This window comes from Sceloporus undulatus, chromosome 2 (genome assembly GCF_019175285.1).
Source record: "Sceloporus undulatus isolate JIND9_A2432 ecotype Alabama chromosome 2, SceUnd_v1.1, whole genome shotgun sequence".
Lineage (NCBI taxonomy): Eukaryota > Metazoa > Chordata > Lepidosauria > Squamata > Phrynosomatidae > Sceloporus > Sceloporus undulatus.
Window position 1 is genome coordinate 224,060,088 of NC_056523.1, and position 11,882 is coordinate 224,071,969.

Sequence of the window (11,882 nt, forward strand, 5' to 3'; positions counted from 1 at the left end):
GATCATTTGAGAATTAATTACCCATAGGAATCTTTAGAGAAGACTTGCGCCAGTAGGAATCATTAGAGAATACTTGTGCCCATGAGGGAATCATTGAAGGAATAGCTTGCCCATAGGGAATCATTGGGAATGCTTGCCCATAGGAAGCATAGAGAAGACTTGCCATAGGAATGAATTGGAATGGCTTGCCCATAGGGAATCATTAGAGAATCTGCCCATAGGGAATCATTGGGGAATGCTTGCCATAGGGAATCATAGAGAATAGTTGCCCATAGGGAATCATTGGGGAAGGCTTGCCCATAGGGAATCATTGGGAATGCTTGCCAAGGGAATATTGGGGAAGCTTGCCCATAGGGAATCATTAGAGAATACTTGCCATAGGAATCATTGGGGAATGCTTGCCCATAGGGACTCATTGGGGAATGCTTGCCCAGAAGGGAATCAGTTGGGGGATGCTTGCCCATAGGGAATCATTAGAAAAGACGTGCCCATAGGGAAATCATTGGGGATGCGTGTCCCTAGGGGAATCATTGAGAGAATACTTGCCCAAGGGAATCATTGGGAATGCTTGCCCATAGGGAATCATTGGGGAATGCTTGCCCATAGGGGATCATTGGGGAATGACTTGCCCATAGGGACATTGGGGAATGCTTGGCTCCATAGGGAATCATTGGGGGATTGCTGCCCATAGGGAATCATTAGAGAATCTTTGCCCATAGGGAATCATTGGGGAGATGCTGCCCATAGGAATCATTGGGGAATGCTTGCCCATAGGGAATGGTCATTGGGGAATGCTTGCCCATAGGGAATCATTGGGAATGCTTGCCCATGAGGGAATCATTGGGGAAGGCTTGCCCATAGGAGTCTAGAGAATACTTGCCCATAGGGAATCATTGGGGAATGCGTTGCCCTAGGGAATCATTAGAGAATACTTGCCCATAGGGATCATTGGGGAAGTGCTTGCCCATAGGGAATCATTGGGGAGGGGGGGGGAATGCTTGCCCATAGGATCATTGGGGAATGTTGCCCATAGGGAATCTAGAAATACTTGCGCGCATAGAGGGAGTCATTGGGGAATGCTTGCCCCATAGGGAATAAGGAGAGAATACTTCGCCATAGGGACATTGGAGGGGGAATGCTTCTTTGCACATAGGGATCTTGGGGAATGCTTGCCCAGAGGGAAGCATTGGGGAAGCTTGCCCATAGGGAATCATTAGAGAATACTTGCCCATAGGGAATCATTGGGGAATGCTTGCCCATAGGGAATCTTGGGGGAAGGCTTTGCCATAGGGAATCATTGGGGAATGCTTGCCCATAGGGAATCATTAGAGAAATACTAACTTGCCCATAGGGAAACAATGTTGGGAATGCGTGCGCACCATAGGGGAAAAATCAAAGTCAATTAAAAAAGAAGAATAGATAACAGCAAAAACAAGATGCACATGCTTTTTTCCATGGAGCAACACAAGACACAACACAAGATTATCTGATAGTATGTTCCAAATGGTAAATAAATTAGGGGCTCTAGTACTAGGAGGATACTTTCTCTATTCCCTTCTTCAGTCATGAGTTTAAAAAATGATATTCAGGTAGACCAGGGCCTCCAGAAGACGTGAGACCCAGTTCTGCTCAGAACTACAGAAGGAACTGGTCTTCTAGAATATGAGAAGCTGGGGCAAGCCTCCCATTTTTCATTCCACCTTGAGATCTTTTCCAGGCCAGAGGTTGGAGAAGTTACAAGCGAGAAGGTTTCATAATTGGGACTTGATTGACTCGGAGCTTCTCTCTGCTGTCTCTCTGAAATGGTGGCTTGAACAACGGAGGCATAATACGAGGATCCTGTCCGAAAGCCCCTGTCTTCTGCCACTGGATGAAGAAAGAGAAAATACAAAGGCACTGCTCAGCTACTTATATCTTGTAAGAGAGACACTTGACCAGTACTAGCGTAAGATTATAATACACATTCAGGAAATATGGAAATGTGAATTTGCCTGAGATTAAGCAAATTATAGAATTTGCGTGAGCACTGGTTTTTTACCTACTGTACAAAGTCCAACAAATCTACTTGCATGTACAGTCAGCCCTCCATACCCATGGATTCTTTATCCACAGATTCAACTATCCATGGCTTGGAAATATTCCAAAAATATATAAATTCCAAAAAGCAAGCCTTGATTTTGTTATGTTACATGAGTGACACCATTTTACTATGCCATTGTATATAATGGGACTTGAGCATCCACAGATTTAGGTATCTATGAAGGATCCTGGAACCAAATCCCAGTGGATACCAAGGGCCCACTGTATGTTTTTGCTGTATGAAGCACTAAATATTCAGTCTCTCACACTGCCAGTTTTAACCTGACACAATGTATTGCAGTTTGGCCATTATGGTTCAGATGTTTTAAAGCATTCACATACCTTAAATTAGTATGTTTTTGTAAAAGTTCCATAATAGTTTTAGGATTTCTTCAGACTTACTCCTAGAAAGAATACTAACAGTACCAGTTCATCTAGGCAGGTCTATTCTCTTCAGTTTCTTCAAAGGCTGAAGAAAGTTATCAGCTTTCCCCATGGCCTGTTACAGACTGCCAAAATAAAGCTGCTTCGGGTCTCTTTGGAGGTATGCTATTTATTTAGATGATGCATGGGTCCTAAGAGTCCGGAGGTCGCACCAAAGCCACACTCCATTCCTAAGCACTGGAGGGCAGCTTTGGTGCAGCTTCCGGATTCTTAGGATGCATGCATCATTTAAACAGCATACCTCCAAAGAGACCCGAAGCAGCTTTATTTTGGCAGTCTGTAACAGGCCAAAATCAGAGGAGAGAGCAGATCCACTTTCAGAAGATGCAGGGAAAGTACCAGGCATTAAAAAACAACAACAATTGGAGGCCTCTTTCAATCTAAAACTTAGCTTCCGATATGAAACAGCTCTCAATGTTATCATTCTTTGCTGTATGGCACATTCTAAACCAAAGGTGAGGAAGGTCTTTCAGCCCATGGACCAAATTCAATTTCAGGAAAGTTCAGGGCAGCAGAGCTTTCCAGTGGTTGGTGGACCAAAGCTTTTGCTGCTGGTAACTAAGCCTGAAGACAAGCATTTCAGCCTTTTAGGACTGGGAAAACCACCCAATGGTGGTTTTCTGGGGAAGTGGAGTGGCTGTCTGGGGAACTTCAGAGGGATGGATTGGGGACCCAGGACCCCCACCCTTGTTCTATACCATTCCCATCTATAACTCTCACCTGCTATCTGTAAGGTTTGGATCCATTTCACAGTCATTTCAAGAAGAGCTGCCTTGTCCATGCGAGAAGTGGGGAGAGACTTAAGGGAAGAAAAATAGACTTTAGATGGGGAGGGGAGAGGAGGAGGAGGAACTGCAGCAACAACAAGTTCAATCACTAAAAGTAATTCCAGGTGAGAGATTGCTCAATGGACCTGGAATACATTTCTGCTGTGGAATTAATATTGTTTTAATAGTTTTCTTGTTAATAATCCCCAATATAAGCAATACGGAATTATTGCTCTACAGAAGAGGTAGGAATTCCTGATAAAAAGATGGGTGGAATCCAATTAAAGCCTTCTTCTAAAGAAAACAAAAATCCATCAAGGATAGAGGTGATTCCTCTTGTAGCACTACCCAGAATAAAATACTTTCCACCTACACACAGTAGGTGGGTGCATTAATAGTAACCTACCACCCAATAATTCTTAGAGTAGCATTTCACAATCTTTTTATCTTGGAAAAAGCCTTTAAATAATTTTCAGGTTTAGGGAACTCCCTGCATAAAAAGTATAGGTCTCAGGGAATCCCTGCATAAAAATTGCTCTATCAATAGGTTTGTTTTTTTATTAAATGGGTCTCAACAAACTCCAACTCCCAGAATTCCATAGCCTTGAGCCAGAAAGAGTTAAAGCAGTGTCAAACTGGGTTATTTCTGCAGTGTGGATGCAGCCTTTGACAGATGACTCCCCCAGCAGCTGAGGTACTGGAAATTACCATCTTCAGTCTAACTAGTGCTTATTCACACATTTCATTCTTAAGAATTCCAAACCGAGAATTGTGGCATGTTGTAAACCACCGCTATACAAAGCTATTTAGAAATAAATTGACCACTGAGCAGCATTTTATTATTTTTCATAGGGATGGCAGTCTCTTGTAACATGAAAAAGGAAATGGGGTGAGAAAGCAGGGGAAGGGATCTAGTAGCACCTGTAAGAATAACTGTGTTTCAGCATTAATAATGTTTCAGCATTAACTTCCATGGATTTCAAAAGGGTTTCTTCAGAGTCCTCTGAAGACGTGGACTGAATTTCAGAAAAGGTCATATTGAAATAAATCATTTAATCTTTGAGGTGTGTTGCTAGATTCTTCCCCCCTCCAATTTTCAATTTTTACAAGATTTTATTGTAGTTCTTCCTCCAAAACTATAACCGAAATACTAGGAAGGAGAACCCAACTGACAATGCCTTATGTTTCCTTCCACACTGATTGCCAAAATATCTAAAGGGATCATAAGAGAACAAGGACAAAAACCTAGAATCTTCTATGACATTTTCCAAGAATAGTAAATTTCCTGGTTTCTGAAATGTTGCATTGCCTTTTCTGTGTATATATCTCTTTATGCATATGTCTCCATCTTTTCTTTCTTATAGTTGTCTGTGTGTGTCTATGTATATGTGTGTGTGTGTGTGTGTGTGTGTGTGCATGTATACACCCTGCCTGAATGTTTTCCATCCCTCTTTCTATGTGTTTCTAATGTGGTTCTCTGTTTGTGTGTGTGTGTGTGTGCGCACATGGATCCCAAAATTGTGTGTCTGCACATGTACTTGCATGTGCTTGCTTCTGCTTGTGCAGGCATGTATGTCCATCACTGTTTTTCTGTGCATGTCTCTCTTTCTCTTTTTCTCCCATCTGCATCTGTGTGTGTCTCTTTCTATTTCTGCATCTGAGTGTTTCCATCTTCAGTTGGTGTGTGTGTGTGTGTGTGTGCGCGCGCGCGTCCCCCTTCCATCTCTGTATCTCCTCCAGTGTGTCCACTGTTTGTCCTTTTGCTGCAAGTCATCCGGCAGCAAGTCATTTTGGTGTGGAGAGACCTATGCTAGTTACTTTGTGTGACAGCCCTTCTAGAGTAGCCAAAACATCTGGTTTACAAAAAGGTAAGCTTTCCTTTAAAATCACCATCTGCAAGCAAAAAATGGAGGAGATGTGAAGCTAGACTGGAAGGAGTCTCACTCACTGTCTTTCTTTGAGGGATCCATACAGAGGGTGAGTGGCAGTAGTTGTGAAAAGTAGGAGCAATGGAGGAGACAAGATCATTTACAATGTCCCTGAGCAAATTCTGCAGAAATGCAGTCGGCCTTTCGTAGCCATGGATTCTTTATCCATGGATTCAACCATCAACAGGTTGAATATATTCCAAAAAATATAAATCCTCAAAATCTTGATTGTACCATTTTATATAAGGAACATCATTTTACTATGCCATTAAATTTAATGGGACTTGAGAGTCCATGGATTTTGGTATCCATGGCAGGTCCTGGAATCAAACCCTAGCAAATACCAAGGGCCCACTGTTTGCATAAAATCACTCTGTTTCTGTAGCCCGTCTCACAGAAGTACAGGTTTCAGGGATTTCTAGATTGAAGAAAGGTGGCTAAACCACTTTAAGCCGAGACATTTACAGAGGGCTGGTAGGAATGTCTTCTCATTCCTGGTGAAAAGGGTAATGGTGATGGGGAGACAGCAGTCCAATTCTTACCTTGTTGCCTTGGTTTGGTACATCTACTAACAGAGCCTTTAGCTGATTCAGAGAATGGGCAATGCGATCCCTTCGCTTTTTTTCCATTAGCGGTTTAACGATCTGCATAGGAATAATGTCTGCATTAACAGAGGAACTGACTGAGAAGGTGTTTGTCATGCTGAATCAGAAAAGTTGGGAATAAGAGCAGCAGAGGAGTTACCCTGTCCAGCCCAAGACACTGGGGTGTATAAATCAGAAAATCCAAATATCTTTCTCCTCCCCTTCCACTAATTAACATGATCCCCCAATCCAGGGGCTATTCTCCTGAACGTTCCCCATGGATACAAATGGTCAGTTCCTTTTTGTCTTAAGAGAGAGTTAGCAGAAGAGGAGTTAGCACAGGATCCTGTCTGATAAGCCAGACTGGTTCTCTTCCATTCTGCCATCCGTAATGATGGACCACATCCACCACTTGGCAGCATCAGGATGGAGCTAGCAGTGCCGACCAACCATCTCAAGCACTTCCTTCCAATCTAATTTTAATTCCCCTCCCACGTTTTGCTTGCAAATGGTTTTAAAAGAAATCTTACCTTTTTGTAAACGGCACGTTTGGCCTGCTCTAGATTTGGCTTCTTCCAGCCATATGCCCTCGGTGCTTGCATCCTTGCCTGCAAAGTCTCCTTGTCTTCTCTCTCAAGGCTCATCTTCCTGTTTCTCCAATGATATTTTCAAATTTCCCTCCTTCTTCTCTCATTTTTAATTTATAGGACATCACCAATACAGCTGTCACATTGTCTGCAAATCCTGTTTTGCAGCCAATGAAAAGCTCAGAGGATTCTTTATGTTTCTGAAGGGGGAGTGTGGTGGCGTGTAGGAGGAGGATGCACACCAATAAAGAGTGGCAAAGGCAGCCTGGAGGGAATTTCAAAAGGGGATCATTATTTCAGGCTGGCCAGCTGCTCCTTTAGGGTAGAGGATAAAGAGAGTAAAAGAGCATGAACTGGGGTGAATGGAGAGGAGATAGAGAAGGTATTGAAATGGAAATTAGAGCAACAGACTCTGTGTGTGTGTGTGTGTTGTGGGGGGAAAGTTGTGTTGTATTTGTGCTTAGGATGAGGTAGAGAATATCAAATACCAACAGAACTCTTTTGACCCAAAATAACTGGACCCTGCTCCACTTAGCTTTATAGGGTTAGTGGGGTAATGTGTTTTCAAGTAGAAAATTTGGGAAAGGAAAGCACTTTGTTATTTCGTCACCTCTCAATCAGAAGAAGAAGCAAAGCAGACAGAGTTGGACTGATGACTCTGGAGACCAGGGTTCGAGTCCTAGTTTGGTTATGAAACCCACTGGGTGACCTTGGGCAAGTCACACGCTCTCAGCCTCAGGGAAAGGCAATGCCAAACCTGCTCTGAACAAATATTGTCAAGAAAACCCCACAGTAGAGTCACCATAAATTGGGGATGACTTGAAGGCACACAACAACAGCAAAGAGGAAAAAAGAATATCTAGTATCAGCTTGGTATCAGTTAGTATTATTGTTTGAAATATAAAATGCCACAATATTCACATACATCCTACCAACACAGAATTGGAGAAGTGTAACTTTTGTAACATTAGGTCAATGAAAACTTAATGTTCAGCCTCTTAATCTCTCCTTCCTTAGAAAGAAATCTCACAGAGGCCTTGAAGAGCTGGTCTCAGATAAAGCAGACAGCTCTTGGTCAAATTATTCATTTGACTAAGGAAACATCATGATATCAATCTAATATTTTTTTAAAGAAAGAATACTGAGAGAAGGAAAGAAGATGGCCAAAGGAAGCTACTGAATATAGGTGACTAGTGAGAGGAAATTGAAATAGTTAAAGAATTCCCATATCTAGGATCAAACATTGACCAGAATGAAGACTGCAGTCAAGGAATAAGAAGAAGACTAGGCATGGGATGGGCAGCTATGAAAGAACTGGAAAAGATACTGAAGAGCAACAATATACAACTGAGCACTAAAGTCAGAACCGCTCAGGCTGTTATATTCCCCATCACCATGTATGGATGTGAGAGCTGGATAGTAAAGGAAGCAGACAGAAAGAAAATCAACTCATTTGAAATGTGGTGCTAGAGAAGAGTACTTAGGATACCATGGACAGCCAAGAAGACAAACAAATGAGTTCTTGAACAGATCAGACCAGGGCTCTTCTTGGAAGCAAAGAGGATCAAGTTGAGACTATCGTTCTTTGGCCACATCATGAGAAGGCACGAATCACTAGAAAAAACAATAATGCTAGGAAAGGAAGAAGAAAGAAGGGAAGACCACAAACCAGATGGAAAGACTCAATCGAGGAGGTTATGGGCAAGGGTTTGCAGGATCTTGGCAAGACTGTAGGATAGGGATTCTTGAAGATATCTCATCCACGGGGTCGCCATGAGTTAGAACCGACTCGAGGGCAGCTAACAACAAAGTGAGAGCAGGGGTCCGTTTGGCTAGCTGACTGAGAGGCAAGTAGATGTGTATCCTTCTTTTAAAAGCGCCCCCCCCCCCCAGTGTTTGTATTACTCATATTCACAAAAGGGTCACCAATATTATCTCAAAATCCTCTATAGCTTTTGGCTATGAGAGACTTCCCTCCCAAGTCCTAGTCTCAGGAAATCTGAGAAACCAGTGCTACACAAAATGGTGGTCCATAAACTATCAGCTGCTGGTCCTTGGAGAGTTTTCTGGAAGGAAAGAAACAACTGTAGATAGTAAACACAAAGAGGGTACTGGTTTCTCACACAATGGGGGGGGGGATTACTGGCCGTCCCCCTCCCCTCCAAAAAAAACCTTAAGAAGCACTGGTATATTATATAGACAATTCCTGTAAATTATCAGTTGGAGTGAGTGAGACAACGCTGCCTCTCATTATAAGTGTCACCACCCTGATGGCTAGCTCTTAACATACTCCATTGCTTCTAATGCTGACTTCTACTGTTCTGATTGCACTTTTGGCATAACTGCTGAGGCATAACTGCTGAGGTCTTTAAACAGAGGCTTGATAGCCATCTGTCAGGGATACTTTGATTGAGATTTCCTGCATGGCAAGGGGTTGGACTGGATGGCCCTTGGAGTCTCTTCCAACTCTACGATGCTATGATTCTATGGAACACTGTATCCCAGCTAAAGATACCAGTGGAAGAAGACTGGCATACATACTCTGTAACATCTCATTGTTGAGAACAGTGCCATTCTTAAGCATGAATACAACTAATTTTCCTGCAAAGGATCTCCTCTTTCCCTAAGACACATTGCCAAGAACACTTTTCCACCCGAGGGACAAGCCAGCTCCATCAGACCTTGCCTAAAAAGAAGAATAGCCCTCCTTCTATCCACCATCTTGAGGGAGAAAAAGGCAAGGCAGCTCCATCAGGCCTCCGAGGGAGAGCATATCTGCTGGACTTTTCCCCTTCCCTGCTGCCATTCCCTTCTCATTTTGTATCTTGTCTTTTTTAGATTGTAAGCTTGAGGGCAGGGAAATGTCTAATTAACAAATTGCAAGCCGCTTTGATAGCCTTGGCTGAAGAGCGGGGTATAAATAAAATAAGTATTATTATATATTCACTTATGATGTAATTTGCCCATCCTACACTGGCTTTTGTGACACTGGTCACAACAAGATCTCAACACTTTTCTTTAAAATCAATACTTAAAAAGAAAAATAGAATGCCTCATCTGACAGGGGATCCAATTGTTCTTATTTCAGAATAACTGCAACCAAAACATTGAATGTAACTGAGTATTAAATATTCATTAGAAATAAAAGGAGCAGGAGAGAAGCTCACCTAATACCGGTACATCTATGCACTCATCAATACAATGACATTTTAAAGAGCGTCCCTAAGATCTCTGCAGGAGACAAAGTAAGGATGGTGATTTATTAGGGATAAGTTCCTTCTTATCTTGTGCACAGCAGGTGATAGTTTACAACTCTTTCTGTTACACCCATAAAATGAAAAATCAAGGTTTGATATTTGGAATTTATACTGTTTTTGAAAATTTTCAAGTCATGGATGCTTGAATCCATGGATAAAAAATCTGTGGATAAGGAGGGCTGACTGTAGAACATTCTGCACTGCTGGGATCATTTTTAATTATGAATACCTACACAATCCAACCAAATTTAAAATCAATTGTGCTTCACAATCACATTAAATTAAAGAGAATGTAAAGTACTAAGGTATTACTGAACTGTGCAGGCCATTATGTTAGAACATGGCATTTCTAGAGGTCCCTCTACAAGCAGAATCCTGTTGAGAAGAAACCGATGTCGGCATGTGCCTACTGAAGTCTCAAGGTACAGTGGCTCCTTGATATCTACTAGGGTTTGGTTCCAGGGTACCAAAATCCATGGATGCTCAAGTCCCATGACAGACAATGGCATAGTAAAATGGTGTGCCTTATATAAAATGGCAAAATCAAAAGGTTTGCTTTTTGGAATTTATATATTTTCAAACCATGGATGCTTGAACCCATAGATAAAAAAACCTATGGTTATGGAGGGCTGACTGTGTTACATCCTCTCCATAGACCCCCAGAAAAACAGTCCTCAGGACAAGCAGCAACTGAGGTTGAGAAAGTCCTGTTTTGTTCAGGTTGGCCTTAAATTTTGGGCAGCCACTTCCATCAGTTCCCAGCTGGCATGAGGGTTCACTCAACCCAATGTCAGCAGGTGTGCTGCACTTGCACAACAAAAATCCACAAAAAAGCCAGGAATGCAGGAAGGGAGCTGGGAAGAGAGAGACACTGGGTGCTTGCATTTAGGAACCTTGTACCATTTGGAGTAAGGCAGCAGGGGCTGCTGTGACTTGTGAGTGCTGTCAGTAACAATTCTAAAACAGACTCCCCAGGGGTGGTGGTTAACCTTCCAGAAGTCCCACAAGCAGTGCGGGGAGGAGGGAGACTCTCATGCATCATGTGAGCTGTACATAAATAAATATGGGATGTAAACCCTAGCAGGGATGACAGAAAACAGTGTACCTGCTCTTGGCTCTGGGTTGCCATATTACATTATATTACATACATTAAGCCAAGCTTTAGAATCATAGAGCTGGAAGAGGCTGCAAAGGCCATCCAGGCCAACTCCTGCCATGCAGGAACTCTCAGTCAAAGCATCCCTGACAGATGGTCATCCAGCCTCTGTTTAAAGACTTCCAAAGCAGGAGACTCCACCAACCTCTGCGGGAGCATAATCCACTATTTTACTGTCAGGAAGTTCATCCTAATGTTTAGGTGGAATCACTTTTCATGTAACTTACACCCATTCTTCTGTGTCCTATTCTCTGGAGCAGCTTGCTCCATCCTCAATATGACATCCCTTCAAAAATACTTTAACAGGGCTATCATATCACCTCTTAACCATCTCTTCTCCAGGCTAAGCATACCCAGATCCCTAAGTCTCTCTTTATAAGGCATGGTTTCCAGACCTGTCACCATTTTGGTTGCTCTCTTCTGGACCTGCTCCCGTTTATCAACATCCCTTTTGAATTGTGGTGCCCAGAACTGGACACAGTATTTCAGGTGAGGTCTAACCAAAGCAGAATAGACTGGCACCACTACTTCTCTTGATCTTATACTTCTGTTGATGCAGAACAGAACTGCATTGGCCTTTTTAGCTGCCACATCACACTGTTGATTCATGTTCAACCTGTGGTCCACTAATGAGATGCTGGGCCTATTTACTTGGATCCCCCTCATCCTTATTTCCAGAACTGGCTGTCCCAGAAGCAGTCTCAGCACCTCTTCCAACCTGTGCTTGCCCAACCTCTGTGTCAAGAACTGCTTTTGTCCCCAGAGTTCAGTAAACAAATCTTTTGTGTTGTAAGTAAACAGTAATTCTTCATTTCAGAAATGTATAGGTGTTAGCAAGGGGACCTCTACAGACAGAAGTACCATCATCCAGCAACACTGGCATAAAGTTAACAAGTCCCTCCCCAGGTTTTTGCAGGCTTCATCTTAATTTGTCTTTTAATTAAAACATACCAATCCTTTCTTCTATGCCCTTCTCATTTGCCCATCCCACAGTGCCAGCCTATTCTCATCTCTACTTTGTTTTCCCTGAGAAGTTTCCTCCTCCACACATCTGCACATCCCTCCATCATGCCACAAGCA

The 11,882-nt window shown here is 42.6% G+C and overlaps 1 protein-coding gene across 1 annotated transcript; it reads right to left on the reverse strand.

Moving 5' to 3' along the window:
- Window positions 1-1,432: 1,432 nt before the first annotated feature.
- Window positions 1,433-6,562, reverse strand: LOC121924121 (transcription factor HES-5-like). The gene is made up of 4 exons (XM_042455251.1): window positions 6,333-6,562; window positions 5,761-5,862; window positions 3,244-3,322; window positions 1,433-1,866 (listed from the first exon to the last, which is right to left on the reverse strand). The coding sequence occupies exons 1-4, from the start codon at window positions 6,444-6,446 to the stop codon at window positions 1,586-1,588; spliced, it is 576 nt and encodes a 191-aa protein (XP_042311185.1). The 5' UTR covers window positions 6,447-6,562; the 3' UTR covers window positions 1,433-1,585.
- Window positions 6,563-11,882: the final 5,320 nt, after the last annotated feature.